The sequence below is a fragment of the Pseudophryne corroboree genome, chromosome 6 (genome assembly GCF_028390025.1).
Source record: "Pseudophryne corroboree isolate aPseCor3 chromosome 6, aPseCor3.hap2, whole genome shotgun sequence".
Lineage (NCBI taxonomy): Eukaryota > Metazoa > Chordata > Amphibia > Anura > Myobatrachidae > Pseudophryne > Pseudophryne corroboree.
This window is the reverse complement of record NC_086449.1, coordinates 349227942-349244731: the sequence shown is the minus strand read 5'-3', so window position 1 is coordinate 349244731 and position 16790 is coordinate 349227942. Positions and strand designations below refer to the sequence as shown.

Genomic DNA, 16790 nt, shown 5'->3' with positions numbered 1-16790 from the left:
CCTACCTCTATGTCTGTCTGTCTTTGCCCAGTTTTGTTCTATAACTGTTGTTCTAGTTGTAAAGCGCAACAGAATATGCTGCGCTATATAAGAAACTGCTAATAAATATACAGTATAGAGACCTAATATTATATCATGACCCTTAAGCTCCTGTCCATGAATTTGAATGGACTCAACTCTCAAAAAAAAACGCACAACAGTCCTGGGAGCTTGCAGAAGAGAGAGGGCTGACATAGTTTTTCTTCAAGAGACCCACTTCACAGATCCCCATTCCCACCTTCAATGTAAGCAATTTTCTCAGACTTTTTTTGCATCCGCTAACTGTAAGACATGAGGAGTGGCTGTTTTAGTTTACAGGAAAATTCCATTTGTACATTCTAAAACGGTGGCAGATCCAGAGGGACGTTATATAATGGTGATGGGCACCCTCCGCTCAGAGACCCTTACTTTAATTTCGGTGTATGCACCCAACCAAGATTAGTCCTAGTTTTTTAATTCATTATTTTGGCATATTGGCAGAGTGGCACAGGGACATATAATTTTAGAGGGAGACTTTAACACTTATTGATCCTTCTACAGACTGATCTACTCCCTTAGCCCAAAATATGGGTTCTTCATTCCCTAGGACTTCTCTCTCGTACTCTTATCTCCTCCTGAAAGCAGCATAACCTCCATGACTCATGGCATTTGAAACACGCCCTAGCTAGAAATGATACTAATTTTTCTCTAACGTCCTTGAGGATGCTGGGACTCAGTAAGGACCATGGGGAATAGACGGGCTCCGCAGGAGATAGGGCACTTTAAGAAAGCTTTGGATTCTGGGTGTGCACTGGCTCCTCCCTCTATGCCCCTCCTCCAGACCTCAGTTTTACACTGTGCCCAGAGCGAGATGGGTGCACTGCAGGGAGCTCCCTGAGTTCTCTGCCTAGAAAGCATTTTTGTTTGGATTTTTTCTACATTTTTACAGGGAGCACTGCTGGCAACAGGCTCCCTGCATCGAGGGACTGAGGAGAGAGGGGCAGACCTTCTTGTCTAAGATAGGCTCTGCTTTCTCGGCTACTGGACACCATTAGCTCCAGAGGGGGTGAACACAGGTTCTTACTGGGCGTCCACCCCCAGAGCCGCGCCGCCGTTCTCCTCACAGAGCCAGAAGAAACGAAGTCAGAAGACGTCTCAGGCGGCAGAAGCCTTCAGAGCTTCACTGAGGTAACGCACAGCACCGCAGCTGTGCGTCATTGCTCCCATACACCTCACATACTCCGGTCACTGTAAGGGTGCAGGGAGGAGGGGGGCGCCCTGGGCAGCAATATAACACCTCTCTTATGGCAGAAAGTATATATACATGTACAGGTGGGCACTGTACATGTATATAAAAGAGCCCCCGCCATATTTTAGTAAGTTTGAGTGGGACAGAAGCCCGCCGCCGTGGGGGCGGGGCTTCTCCCTCAGCACTCACCAGCGCCATTTTCTCTCCACAGCACCGCTGAGAGGAAGCTCCCCGGACTCTCCCTTGCTTGACATACGGTGAAGAGGGTTTTAAAGTAGAGGGGGGGCACATATTTGGCGATTATACATTACAGCAGCGCTACTGGGTAAACATTCTGTGTTTTTTCCTGGGTTATATAGCGCTGGGGTGTGTGCTGGCATTCTCTCTCTCTGTCTCTCCAAAGGGCCTGGTGGGGAACCTGTCTTTAGATAAGAGATTCCCTGTGTGTGTGTGGAGTGTGTCGGTACGTGTGTGTCGACATGTCTGCGGTAAAAGGCTCTCCTAAGGAAGAGATGGAGCAAATCTGTGTGGGTGCGTGGTGTCTCCGTCGACAACGCCGACACCTGATTGGATATGTGAAATTAAGTGCTAAGATGAACTTATTACAAAAGATTAGAGAACAGACAGGGAATCTACCCATGTCTGCCCCTATGTCACAGAGACCTTCAGAGTCTCACAACGCTCACTATCCAAAATAATAGACATCAACACGGAGTCTGACTCCAGTGTCGACTACGTTAATGCAAAGTACAGCCAAGACTGGCAGAAAAGTATTCAATATATAATTACTGTAATAAAAGATGTTTTGCATATCACTGATGACTCATTTGTCCCTGACACGAGGGTACACATGTTTAAGGGGAAGAAAGTGGAGGTAAATTTCCCTCCTCTCATGAAGAAAAAGAGCGGGAATCTCCAGACAAGAAGCTGCAGCTTCCCAAAAAGAATTTTCAGTGAGTATCCTTTCCCTAATGGGGCCAGGATACGATGGGAATCTTCCCCTAGGGTGTACAAGACATTGGACACGTTTAACCAAAAAGGTAGCGCTGACTTAACAGCTATTCCTCAGGGATCCTGCAGATAGCATGCAGTAAAAGTACTTTGAAGTCCATTTACACACATTCTGGTACACTACTTAGACCGGCGATTGTGTCGGCATGGGTTTATAGCGCTGTAGCAGCGTAGTCAGATACCTTATCAGCGGAGGTTGAAACCCTAGATAAGGATGACATATTATTGTCCCTAGTGTGTATATATATATATATATATATATATATATATATATATATATACATATATATATATATATAGATATATATAGATATATATAGATATATTTATATGTAAAAGATGTTGGCTTATATAAGACATGCCCAAAGAGACGTTAGTCTACTGGGTTCTAGAGTCAACGCTATGTCGATTTCTGCTAGACGTGTCCTGTGGAACATGCAATGGACAGATGATGCCGACTAAAAGAGGCATATGGAGGGTTTACCTCACAAGGCTGAGGAATTGTGTGGAGAAGGGCTCTCGGACCTGGTCTCCACAGCTATAGCTGGTAATTCTGATCTTTTGCCTTATATTCCCTCACAGACTAAGAAAGCACGACATTATCAAATGCAGTCCTTGCGGTCGCAGAATAACAAAAAAGTATGAGGAGCGTCCTTTCTTACCAGAGGTAGGGCACGGGGCACAGCTAGTTCCCAGGAACAGAAGTCCTCCCCGGCCTCTACTACATCCACCGCAGGATGCGGGAGCTCCGCTAAGGGAGTCCGTCCCAGGGGGAGCACGTCTTCGACTCTTCAGCCACATCTGAGTTCACTCACAGGTGGATCCCGTGGCAATAAAAATTGTTCTCAGAGTTACAAAGGAATTCGAAAGGTGCCTCCTCGCCGGTTTTTCCTTATCGGACCTAGAAGGGGAGTTATATTAAATACAATCCACACATTGTATCTCCAACAGGTGGTGCTCAAGGTTCTCCTCCTGCAACAAGGAAGGGGCTATTACTCAACCTTGGCTGTAGTTCCGAATACGTACGGTTCGGTCAGACCTATTTAAAATTAAAACCTCTGAACCTATACTAGAAAAGGTTCAAAATTAAAGTGGAATCGCTCAGAGCGATCATGGCCAGCCTGGAAAGGGGGGATTTGATGGTGTATCTAGACATAAAGGCTGCATACCTTCATGTTCCTATTTATCCACCCCATTAGGCGTACCTGACAATTGCGGTACAGTATTGTCATTACCAATTTCAGGGTAATTGGCAGAAATGATGGTGCTCCTACGCAAGCAAGGAGTCACAGTTATCCCATACTTGGACGATCTCCTATGAGGCGAGATCAAAAGAGCAGTTGTTGAACAGCGTGTCACTTTCGCTGAAGGTGTCACAGCAACACTGCTAGTTTCTCAATATCCGGAAGTCACAGTTGATTCCTATGACTAGTCTGCCCTTCTTGGGTATGATTCTGGATACGGACCAGAAAGGGGTTTACCTTCAGATAGAGAAGGCCCAGGAACTCATGACTCTGGTCAGGAACTTGTTGAAACCAAGACAGGTGTCGGCATCGCTGCACCCGAGTCCGGGGAAAATCATTCCTTCGGCAGGTTCCATGCGAGGTCTTTCAAATGGGACCTACTGGACAAGTGGTCCGGGTCACATCTACAGATTCATCAGTTGATCACCCTCTCCCCCAGGTCCAGGGTATCTCTCCTGTGGTGGCTGCAAGATGCTCACCTTCTATAGGGCCGCAGGTTCGGCATTCAAGACTGGTTCCTGGTGACCACGGACGCGAGCCTCCGAGGTTGGGGAGCAGTCACACAGGGATAAATAAAAATGTCCAAGGTCTTTGGTCAAGTCAAGAGACTTGTCTTCACTTCTTGGAACTAAGGGCCATATACAACGCCCTACGTCAGGCGGAGACCTTACTTCGCGACCAACCGGTTCTGATCCAGTCGGACAACGTCACCGCAGTAGCTCATGTAAACCGCCAAGGCAGCACAAGGAGCAGAGTGGCGATGGCGGAAGCCACCAGAATTATTCGCTGGGCGGAGAATCATGTAAGCGCACTGTCAGCAGTGTTCATTCCGGGAGTGGACGACTGGGAAGCAGACTTCCTCAGCGGACATGACCTATGTCCTGGAGAGTGGGGACTTCATCAGGAAGTCTTAGCACAGATTGCAATTCGGTGGAGACTGCCACTGATAGACATGATGGCGTCCCGCCTCAACACAAAGCCGCAGAATTATTGCGCCAGGTCAGGAGACCCTCAGACAGTAAGCTGTGGACGCCCTAGTGACACCGTGGGTATTCCGGTCAGTTTCTGTGTTTACTCCTCTTCCTCTCATACCCATGGTGTTGAGGATAATAAGAAAAAGAGAAGTGAGACCAATTCTCATTGTTCCAGATTGGACATGGAGGACCTGGTATCCAGATCTGCAGGAAATGCTCACAGAGAATCCGTGGCCTCTTCGTCTAAGACAGGACCTGCTGCAGCAGGGGCCCTGTCTGTTCCCAGACTTACCGCGGCTGTGTTTGACGGCATGGCGTTCAACGCAGGATCCTAGCGGTAATGGGTATTCCGGAGGAGGTAATTCCTACCCTAATTAAGGCTAGGAAGGAAGTGACATTGAAACATTATCACCGAATATGGCGAAAATACGCTGCTCAAAAAAATAAAGGGAACACTAAAATAACACATCCTAGATCTGAATGAATGAAATATTCTTATTAAATACTTTGTTCTTTACATAGTTGAATGTGCTGACAACAAAATCACACAAAAATTATCAATGGAAATCAAATTTATTAACCCATGGAGGTCTGGATTTGGAGTCACCCTCAAAATTAAAGTGGAAAAACACACTACATGCTGATCCAACTTTGATGTAATGTCCTTAAAACAAGTCAAAATGAGGCTCAGTAGTGTGTGTGGCCTCCACGTGCCTGTATGACCTCCCTACAACCCACACAAATGGCTCAGGTAGTGCAGCTCATCCAGGATGGCACATCAATGCGAGCTGTGGCAAGAAGGTTTGCTGTGTCTATCAGCGTAGTGTCCAGAGCATGGAGGCGCTACCAGGAGACAGGCCAGTACATCAGGAGACGTGGAGGAGGCCGTAGGAGGGCAACAACCCAGCAGCAGGACCGCTACCTCCGCCTTTGTGCAAGGAGGAACAGGAGGAGCACTGCCAGAGCCCTGCAAAATGACCTCCAGCAAGCCACAAATGTGCATGTGTCTACTCAAACGATCAGAAACAGACTCCATTAGGGTGGTATGATGGCCCGACGTCCACAGGTGGGGGTTGTGCTTACAGCTCAATACCGTGCAGGACGTTTGGCATTTGCCAGAGAACACCAAGATTGGCAAATTCGCCACTGGCGCCCTGTGCTCTTCACAGATGAATGCAGGTTCTCACTGAGCACATGTGACAGATGTGACAGAGTCTAGAGACGCCAAGAAGGACGTTCTGCTGCTTGCAACATCCTCCAGCATGACCGGTTTGGCAGTTGGTCAGTAATGGTGTGGGGTGGCATTTCTTTGGGGGGCCGCACAGCCCTCCATATGCTCGCCAGAGGTAGCCTGACTGTTATTAGGTACTGAGATGAGATCCTCAGACCCCTTGTGAGACCATATGCTGGTGCGGTTGGCCCTGGGTTCCTCCTAATGCAAGACAATGCTAGACCTCATGTGGCTGGAGTGTGTCAGCAGTTCCTGCAAGACGAAGGCATTGATGCTATGGACTGGCCCGCCCATTCCCCAGACCTGAATCCAATTGAGCACATCTGGGACATCATGTCTCGCTCCATCCACTAACGCTACGTTGCACCACAACTGTCCAGGAGTTGGCGGATGCTTTATTACAGGTCTTGGGAGGAGATCCCTCAGGAGACCATCCACCACCTCATCAGGAGCATGCCCAGGCATTGTAGGGAGGTCATTCAGGCACGTGGAGGCCACACACACTACTGAGCCTCATTTTGACTTGTTTTAAAGGACATTACATCAAAGTTGGATCAGCCTGTAGTGTGTTTTTCCACTTTCATTTTGAGGGTGACTCCAAATCCAGACCTCCATGGGTTAATAAATGTGATTTCCATTGATAATTTTTGTGTGATTTTGTTGTCAGCACATTCAACTATGTAAAGAACAAAGTATTTAATAAGAATATTTCATTCATTCAGATCTAGGATGTGTTATTTTAGTGTTCCCTTTATTTTTTTGAGCAGTGTATGTTTCCTGATGTGAGGCCAGGAATGCTCCTACGGAGGAATTCCTTTTGGGCCGTCTGCTTCACTTCCTTCAAACTGGAGTGAACTTGAGCCTAAAATTAGGATCGATAAAGGTTCAAATTTCGGCCTTATCCATTTTCTTCCAAAAAGATTTGGCTTCTCTTCCTGAAGTACAAACGCTTGTGTAGGGAGTACTGCATTTTTAGCCTCCTTTTGTACCGCCAGTGGTGCCTTGGGACCTTAACGTGGTGTTACGGTTCCTTAAGTCTCATTGGTTTGAACCACTTAAGTCAGTGGTGTTGAAATATTTCACCTGGAAGGTGGTCATGTTGTTAGCCTTGGCTTCGGCTAGGCGAGTTTCGGAATTAGAGGCTTTTATCACTAAAAGCCCTATCTGATTGTCCATATGGATAGAGCGAAATTGCGGACCCGTCCTCAGTTCCTGCCAAAGGTGGTCTCATCCTTTCCTATGAACCAACCTATTGTTGTGCCTGTGGCTACGCGTGACTTGGAGGATTCCGAGTCCCTTGATGTGGTCAGGGCTTTGAAAATTTACGTGGCCAGAACGGCTAGGATCTGCAAAACAGAAGCACTGTTTGTTCTGTATACAGCCAACAAGGTTGGCGGCCCTGCTTCAAAGCAGACTATTGCTCGCTGGATCTGTAACACGATTCAGCTGGCGCATTCTACGGCAGGATTGCCGTTACCTAAATTGGTTTAGGCCCATTCCACTAGGAAGGTGGGCTCTTCTTGGGCGGCTGCCCGAGGGGTCTCGGCACTACAGCTGGGCCGAGCTGCTACTTGGTCTGGGTCAAATACCTTTGCAAAGTTCTGTAAGTTTGATACCCTGACTGAGGAGGACCTCCTGTTTGCTCAATTCGGTGCTGCAGAGTCATCCGCACTCTCCCACCCGTTTGGGAGCTTTGGTATAATCCCCATGGTCCTTACGGAGTCCCAGCATCCTCAAGGACGTTAGAGAAAATAAGATTTTACTTACCGGTAAATCTTTTTCTCGTAGTCCGTAGAGGATGCTGGGCGCCCATCCCAAGTGCGGACTTCTTCTGCAAGACTTGTATATAGTTATTGCTTACATAAGGGTTATGTTATAGTTTATCGGTTGAACCGAGGCTATGTTGTTGTTCATACTGTTAACTGGGTAGTTTATCACAAGTTATACGGTGTGATTGGTGTGGCTGGTATGGATCTCGCCCTTAGATTTACAAAAATCCTTCCTCGTACTGTCCATCTTCTCTGGGCACAGTTTCCCTAACTGAGGTCTGGAGGAGGGGCATAGAGGGAGGAGCCAGTGCACACCCATAATCCAAAGCTTTCTTAAAGTGCCCTATCTCCTGCGGAGCCTGTCTATTCCCCATGGTCCTTACGGAGCCCCAGCATCCTCTACGGACTACGAGAAAAAGATTTACCGGTAAGTAAAATCTTATTTTCAGCCCCACATCAACTATATTCACGAATTGACATGATACACATCTCCTATTCCATTTCCTCCATGATTACGGATGCGGGGATCACACCATTCACATGAACGGATCACTCAGGAGTCTACATCTTATTGGAAATCTATAGGGCCCCCCGAGGAGTATGTAAATGGCGCCTGAACGATTCTATTTTGCAACACCCTTCCGCCCAAGCGGAAATTAAAGTTGCCTTACGACACTACTTTGAGGAAAATTCCTTCCCTGGCATTTCCCCAGGTATACTTTGGGAAACACACAAGGCCACACTTAGGGGCCACCTTATGGCAAAGTCTGCGGCAGTTAGGAAAAAGGCAGCACAGACAATCTCTTCTCTTGAAACTCAAATAGCTGCTTTAGTCACTCAACACAAGCACTCTCCCTGTGCCACTTTGCTCTCTCAAATATAACACCTTAGGGGCCAATTAAATACTCTTATCTCACCGTGCAGAAATTATAATGCAGAACTTGTGCCAACGTTTTTACGATAAGGCGGATAAAATTGATACAATACTGGCAAATAAATTGAGAAGTAAACAAGTGACAGGTATGATCGACAAATTGTATTCTAGCAAATCGGGCTCTTACACCTACGACCCTAAGGTCATGGTAGAAGAGTTCAAAGAATATTAAAATCACTATACAACTTGTTGGACTCCACTCCATCCCCCCATTGAGCCTGAGGTGTGTTCTTATCTTTCAACGGTCCCCCTGCCGTACATTTCAGAAGCCCAGCTCACTACACTAAATGAGGATATTTCAGTTGAAGAAACTATAGCAGCCATTAAATCAATGAGATCTTCAGCCGCTCCGGGTCCCGACAGATTCACAGCCCAATACTATAAAACTTTTGCCACAGAACTAGCTCCACATCTTACGTCCCTCTTCAACCAATTCCTGGAGGGAGCCTTGTTTGCTCCAGCTACAACCCAAACTGATATTGTGGTAATTCTGAAGCCCGACAGGGACCCTACACTTTGACAAAATTATAGGCCTATTTCTCTACTTAACGTAGATCTAAAAATTTACACTAAGATTGTGGCCTCCCATCTGGCCCCCCCTTCTTATGCATTTGATTCACCCAGATCAGGCTGGTATTATTCCGGTCCGTCAAGCACCTGACAACACTAGAAGTACCATTGATGTGATTAATTCTATCAACAAACAGAAGTTACTAGTGCTTATACTTGCACTAGATGCGGAGAAGGCATTCGACTGTATTTCGTGGTCCTTCACCTTCGAAGTACTTCATAAAATGTGTTTTTCTGGGAAATTCTTTGAGGACATCTCGGCATTATATCGAAATCCTACAGAAAGGGTCTCGGTCAATCAGGTCACCTCCTCCGTCTTCGGAATTGCCAATAGTACCAGACAGGGCTGCCCACTCTCACCATTAATTTTTGCTTTGGTTATGGAACCATCAGCGGCATGGATTCGTAATAATACAGCGATCTCAGGGATTAGATCTGGACCCACAGAACATAAAATTGCATTATATGCTGGCGATGTTCTAATTTCTCTTGCCAATCCATGAATCCTCTTCTTTACGAAATCAATCTTTATTCCACATACTTGGGTTACACAATTAATACAAGTAAAACGGAAGGGCTTGATTTTTATATACCAGCACATATTAAATGCACTCTAGAGGCCTCAATTCTATTTAACTGGAATAAGAAAAAAATTAAGTACCTAGGTATTTTTTTGACACGTAATCATCATCAGCTCCTTCAAGCCAACTTTCTCCGCATTTTGGATAGTATCAAATCTGACCTCCAATCGTTGTCTACTCAATTAATTTCATGGATTGGAAGGGTGAATTCGGTGAAGATTAACATACTTCCTCGGCTCCTGTATCTTTTTCAAACACTTCCAATATATATATATATATATATATATATATATATATATACCTTCCTATGTCTTTAAATTCTTACAGTTTCAAACTTCTCACTTTATTTGGGCTGGTAAACACCCAAGGGTTACATTGAAACTATTACAGCACTCTTCTAAGGATGAGGGTCTAAGTATTCCCGACTTTAAGAGATGCTATCTAGCGGCACAACTAGCCTATTGTGTGCAGTGCTGCAACCCTGATGCTGAAAAGGTCTGGGTCAAAATTTAAGCTGACGGTATCTTCCCTTTTATGGCTTCCAAGATTGAGTCATCCTCGCTCTGTGGTATCCCACCCCACTGTTTCCCGCTCCATATCCATTGGGGATTATGTTAACAGGAAATACAAACTGGCCCCAGGCCCATCCCTTCTTGTTCCTTTATTCCATAATCCTGAATTTCCTCCTGGTATGAATGGGTCCTCCTTTTATCACTGGAATAAAGGGAATATTTTGTATCTTAATGACATTACCAAAGATCTTAATTTCCCCCAATTCTCTCAGATACAGGAATACATAGCATTTCCATTCATGGATTTTTTTCAGATTTCTACAGCTTAGACATTTCCATTCAAAAAGAGGAACTCTCCTGGTCAATAGACCTCTCACCACTTTTGAGACTCACTTTTGGAGGCGCTCCTCGACTAAAGGTTTAATTTCTACTTTATATAAACTACTGGACGGGGAAGCGCCTTCGGCTCAATACTCTCATGAAGCGGCCTGGGAAAAGGATCTGGGAGAAGACATAGATCCTGAAGACTGGTCAGAAATCTGGGACAACGCAGCTTCCAGTTCGATATGCGTCAGAATTAAAGAAAATGTATATAAACTTATATACACTTATTGTGCAGCGGAGATGCTTTTGTACTTGTTGAGTAACTCCCGGCCAGCGCTACTCCTGCGGCTGACCGGGAGTTGCTCGTTGCTGCCCCTGGTCGCAGTGGCTGCGTGTGACGTCACGCAGCCACTGCGGCTCGCCCCCCCGCACGGTCAGGCCACACATGCGTTGGCCGGACCGCACCCCCAAAACGGCGGCAAGATGCAGCCGTGCCACCCCCTCCCGCCCAGCGACAACCTCTGCCTATCAATCAGGCAGAGGAGATCGCTAGGGAACGACGGCCTTTGGCCGTCCGGCATGCGCCGGCGTAGCAAGCGATCGGGTTGGAATGACCCCCTTGGTATGTCTATAAAATGGAATATATGCCGAGCATAACACATCACTCAGCCAAATCATTTAATAAAACATGGAGCCCCTGGCAAATCTCCAGAACGCTTTGTCCCCGTTTCTCCATACAGCCCCACTCTAAATACTGTTGTTGATAGCCTTTGCTCTCCAACCAGGGATGATCTGTGGCTGTGAAATATGGACAAAACACACTTGCAGATGCCGGTTATGACCGAGCGATGGGGCCACAGCATGCCTCTCGTTAGCATTGTCTTCTGTGGCCCTACTGTAAGACCGACCAGAAGATGTTGCTAACGAATGCGGTAGTGCACAAATAATGCGTACACATTTGACAGTTTTGAACAATTCGTTTTTCTGATACGTTGGATTTGGGCAAATCGTCCAAACTGTTGTCCAATGCAGAGGTTCTCAAACTCGGTCCTCGGGAGCCCACACAGTGCATGTTTTGCAGGTAACCCAGCAGGTGCACAGTTGTATTAATTACTCACTGACACATTTTAAAAGGTCCACAGGTGGAGCTAATTATTTCACTTGCGATTCTGTGAGGAGACCTGCAAAACATGCACTGTGTGGGCCCCCGAGGACCGAGTTTGAGAACCTCTGGTCTAATGTGTACCCACCCTAACTCACTAGCTTGTAGTGCAGGTAGAGATTAAACAATGTTGTAACAAAGTTCAGTTAATCAGCAAGAGTCAATGCATACTTGCCGACTTTATGGCTGCTCTCTCCGGGAGAGAGCAGCCAGGTCGGCTCAGCAGGGGGGCGGGCAGTGACTGCAGAGGGGGGCAGGCCAGAGGCGGAACGGGGGCATGGCGGAGGCGGAACGGGGGCGAGGCTGATGGATCACGTCTTGTAAGCCACACCACGCTGTGTAATGCTGCTATTACCAGCATTGTACAGCAGGGGGCGTGGCTGTGATGACGCGATTCATCAAGAATTGCATCATCGCCTGCCCGGACCACCCACTTTACTCGCTAAGTGGGCGGCCGGGCAGGGGGGACCCCTGAAATTGGGAGACTTGCATGCTCTTCAGGGGGGACGGAAGGGTCATCCGATTTTCGGGAGCCTCCCGCCCATTCCGGGAGAGCAGGCAAGTATGAGTCAATGGCAGGGAGATGAGGTGGTCCATGGGAATCCAGTTTACACATCCAGAAATGAGTGTTAAGCAGACATGCATACCTCCTAACTGTCCAGATTATGGCCCTCATTCATCTTCAGTTGCAGTTTTGCTAACTGCAACTATCACTCGCATGCTGGGCGGCACCCAGCACATGGCAAGGCAGCATTAAAATGATCATGTGTGACATCACTCGGTCGCCCTGAAAATGGCCTGGACCCACCCCACTTTCGCCGCACCACCTCCGCAATACTGTGTTGCCACCGTGCAAAATGTCAATCAGGCAGAGGTAATCGCATTACTTAGATGCCCCCCTGCGCATCAGGCTGTAAACCGGGGTGTTAAGTTCGTTTAACTTACAGGGAAATGCAGTACCTTATAATACTATGGTGCGGGCTGCTGCGGCCGCTGACTGCAGATAATACCCCTATGATGACGTGAATGCACGTAGCGTATGCACGCCGACACGCTATGCGCACTATACAGTGACACGTGTGGCTGAATACACTTCTATACCCAAACAAGAATGGAATGCAACACCAGTTGTATATGTTATGTTGTGGTGCAACGCAGCAACAAATATTTACTAAAAATAATATACACAGAAATACAACAATATCACAAAAGAAGAGCTACAACCAATAGTACATACATTTGTTCGCCTGCGCCTCCCTGATCCGGTCCTCAGTCAATCTTAGCAAGATGACCTTCAGAGAATTAGACTGAGACCAGCCAGGAGGCCTTGTTTTTATACAATGGTCCAAAACCCAATACAAAGGAAACTGTAAGCTCTTCTTCCATAGGTCAAGGGGCAGATCATTTACAGTACATGAAGGGTCATAGGTTGGTTTGAATAGGTGGGCGATGCTTGGTCCAGGTGTACTTGCAGATGTCCTCCACTGGGTTCCCGCCGAATATCACGAGTACAGTAATTACAGTAAGCTATGAATATTATATTTCTGTGCATATCTGTGTGCAGGAGCGTGCTATAATCTGCAAACTGCGATCGAAATGTAGCCCTTAAAATACTGTACATCTGGATACCAAACACTATGTCCTAACCTAGTTCTGTCCCCTCACATCCTGCAAAGCTGGATATCTCTGTTCTATTTCCTAAGTAAATGTAACTTGCTGGTGTGGTGTGTGTAGACTATGTGTAAATTATGCACTATGTGGATAAAATCTCGATTATGTCTTTGTGGCTTTTCTATGCGAATGCGTATGCTGCCGTATTTACTCATACCACGAGCTAATACGCAGGGCTTCACAAGCCAATGTACGCAGCGTGCGGGTATGCGCACGCACGGCAGAACACGTGCACGCACAGAGGCCACTCTGTGTGGTGTTTGCACGTGCTGAGTGTAGGTGTAATATTTACGACTTCGACAGGGGCAATGCGATTGCATCTCAGATGCGACTCATGTTAAATAAGGCCCTCTAGAGGGACAGTCCCTCAAGTAAGGATGCTACTGTTAAGATGCACTGCACAAAGGGGCTACGCAGCACGTAGAATACGATGATTATCTCTGGGTAACAGTGTCCTGAATAATGCAGTCCCCCCCATGGATTCTAACAGATGCTATTTTTTTTCCTCTTTTGCAATTAATTCGGTCATATTGGGAAAAGATCAGTAAGTAATGAGGGCGAGCTGAGAATATGTAGGGCAGTTTTAGGAAGCTTTTGACAGTTCTATAAGGATTACTTTTGCAAGTAAAAGTCTTCTACTATTTCTGCATTAATAGTAGAGAGCTAAACAGCATCAGTAGAACCTGTTCTCTGAGGACAGGTTCTGTTCAATATGGTTAATTGAACTTGTAATCACATGAAACCGCCACAAGGTGGAACTGTTTAGCTATTTATAGATTTATGCGGACTAAAGGCCCACATACTGTACATCAGCAATCACATAAAAACAAATTTGCAGATTCTGAGATTTTTTTTCTCGCATTTAGACCTTTTGTTTGTACAGTAGATCTAATGATCCACACTCAAGGGCCCTACACACTGGCCGACATGACTGCACGATATGAACGATCTCGTTCATTAATGAACGAGATAACGTTCATATCGTGCAGTGTGGAGGCTCCAGCGATGAACGATGCGCGGCCCCGCGCTCGTTCATCGCTGGTCCCCCGTCGGCTGTACATGCAGGCCAATATGGACTATCTCGTCCATATTTGCCTGCACTTCAATGCAGCCGGGTGACGGGGGGAGTGAAGAAACTTCACTCCCCCCGCCACCAGGTCGCCTGTCGGCCGTCTCCGCCATCAAGCAGCTCGGCGGCGGATCGGCCAGTGTGTAGGGCCTATCAGATTTCACATTTGCAGAGTGAAATGATAGTAATGAGATAAAGTGGTGAAGAATGTTTTTAGCAGCATTCCGTACTATGCATGGGATGACACAGTCATTTCCATTATGCAAAAGGACTTCAGTTGTGCATCGTTTTTCCTTTTATTCAATACTTTAAATGGAACCCTATTTAACACCCTTAGTAGTTTGCACTTTGGCTGAGACTCACTTTTGTAAGTGTATTGGGTTTGATTCTGAGATGAGAGCAAGTAACTACACACGGGTAAAACCATACTTGCCTACCTGACCCTCTCCATGAGGGAGAAAATGCTCTGTTCCTGGACTTTCCTGGTAATGTATGATTGCTATCACCTGTAGTGAAACACCTTTCTTATCAATTAACTAGCTCACCACAGGTGATGGCAATCATACATTACCAGGAAAGTCCAGGAACAGAGCATTTTCTCCCTCATGGAGAGGGTCAGGTAGGCAAGTATGGGTAAAACTATGTTGCACTGCAGGTGGGGGTGATGTAAGATATGTAGAGAGATGTAGAGGTGGGAGGGGTGTGCTCAAAATCAACTCTAAATTGCAGTGCATTTGTGGACTACATGCAAAAGCAGCCAGTATTTACCATGTAAAAATGCTCTGTTCCTGGACTTTCCTGGTAATGTATGATTGCCATCACCTGTGGTGAGCTAGTTAATTGATAAGAAAGGTGTTTCACCACAGGTGATGGCAATCATACGTTACCAGGAAAGTCTAGGAACAGAGCATTTTCTCCCTCATGGAGAGGGTCAGGTAGGCAAGTATGCCATGTATGCAAACACAAATACATTTGCACCTCTTTAATTGCAAAATGGTTAGTCACAGTTAAGCTGGATACACACCTGAAAGATCTGGCAAGCTTGCAATGGCATAACTCCCAACATGACCCTCTCAAAGAGGGGCAGAATGTTCTGCTCCTGGACTTCTCTCTTAATTTATTATTGCTATCACCTGTGCTGAAACACCTTTCTTATACATTAACCTGTTAAACACAGGTGTCGGCAATCATACATAGAGAGGGAAGTCCAGAAGCAGAGCATTCTCTCCCTCCTGGAGAGGGTCATGTTGGGAGGTATGCAATGGGCTGATATGATGTAATATGTCATGTCTACATCATACCTGCCTACCTGACCCTCTCCATGAGGGAGAAAATGCTCTGTTCCTGGACTTTCCTGGTAATGTATGATTGCTATCACCTGTGGTGAAACACCTTTCTTATCAATTAACTAGCTCACCAAAGGTGATGGCAATCATACATTACCAGGAAAGTCCAGGAACAGAGAATTTTCTCCCTCATAGAGAGGGTCAGGTAGGCAAGTATGGTCTGCATCCACACTGCACAATCTACCATACAATGGTGTCTTACAGTATCAATGTTAGCAAACCACATTGTAGTTGCATTGTCCCACCTGATCAGATGGGAAGATACCACCACACAATTCATCAAACAATGAACTGGGTGGAATTAGGTGTACACACTATACGTTGGCTATTGTGCTGGGAACTGCTTACCTCCGGATCCCCGCAGTGGCTTCTTTAAAAAGTCTGCCGCCACCGCAGCATGCTATGCTCCATGCTCTGTCCTAGCCGGCTCTTCGCAGATGTATTAGTGTGAGGAGGTGTGGCCATGCTGAGTTTGCTGGGACATCTCAGCCACCTCCCAGTAATGCATCTGTGAAGAGACTGCTAGTACAGAGCATGGGGTTAGCACGCTGCAGCAGCCTGACTTTTTAAAGGAGAAGTAAGCGCTCCCTCTCCCCAGCACCTGCGCCTATGTCATGTTTGGGGATGGGGGGGTATGGCATGCTGTCCCCTTAATTCCCCACCGCAACCCATTCTCTGGCTCTGCTTCTGCTCCTATCCATATTCTTCTTTGTTATAAACATAGCTTCTCTTGTTGGTTGTGGTTAGTAGACTAAGCAGACTTTCCATGATCACAGGTACAAAATCAAGACATTGGGTGTGCATCATATAGATCATCATCAGCAGGTTCCAAAGAGACATCCATAATTATCAAGTACAAAAGGTATACAGTTGCATTAGATCAGTGGTTCTGAAACTTGTGCCTCGAGACTACAAACGGGTCACGTTTTCCAGATCACCCAGCAGATGCAGAGGTGTGTTACCTACTGTCACATTTTAAAGATCCACAGGTGACCTGGAAAACATGAACTGTTTGGTGTTCTGCGAGCCGAGTTTAAGAACCTCTGTATTAGGGTTATTAAGCAAGCATTATCGAACCAGTTTGAAATTCTACACAAGATAGACAATCATACTTTTTATGGACTA

At 46.4% G+C, this 16790-nt stretch overlaps 1 protein-coding gene across 2 annotated transcripts in view; it reads right to left on the bottom strand.

The window, feature by feature from the left end:
- Positions 1 to 16114, bottom strand: part of IREB2 (iron responsive element binding protein 2) — a 271408-nt gene extending 255294 nt beyond the window's left edge. Inside the window, exon 1 of one of the 2 annotated variants that reach the window (XM_063926565.1) lies at positions 16014 to 16114. Coding sequence is in view for 1 of the 2 variants with exons in the window: in XM_063926564.1 (XP_063782634.1) it covers positions 15344 to 15385 (42 nt within the window). In the remaining variant the exon portion in view is untranslated. Of the gene's footprint in view, positions 1 to 15343; positions 15426 to 16013 lie in introns of those variants that run through there. The other variant, XM_063926564.1, reaches the window with a different exon arrangement.
- Positions 16115 to 16790: the final 676 nt, after the last annotated feature.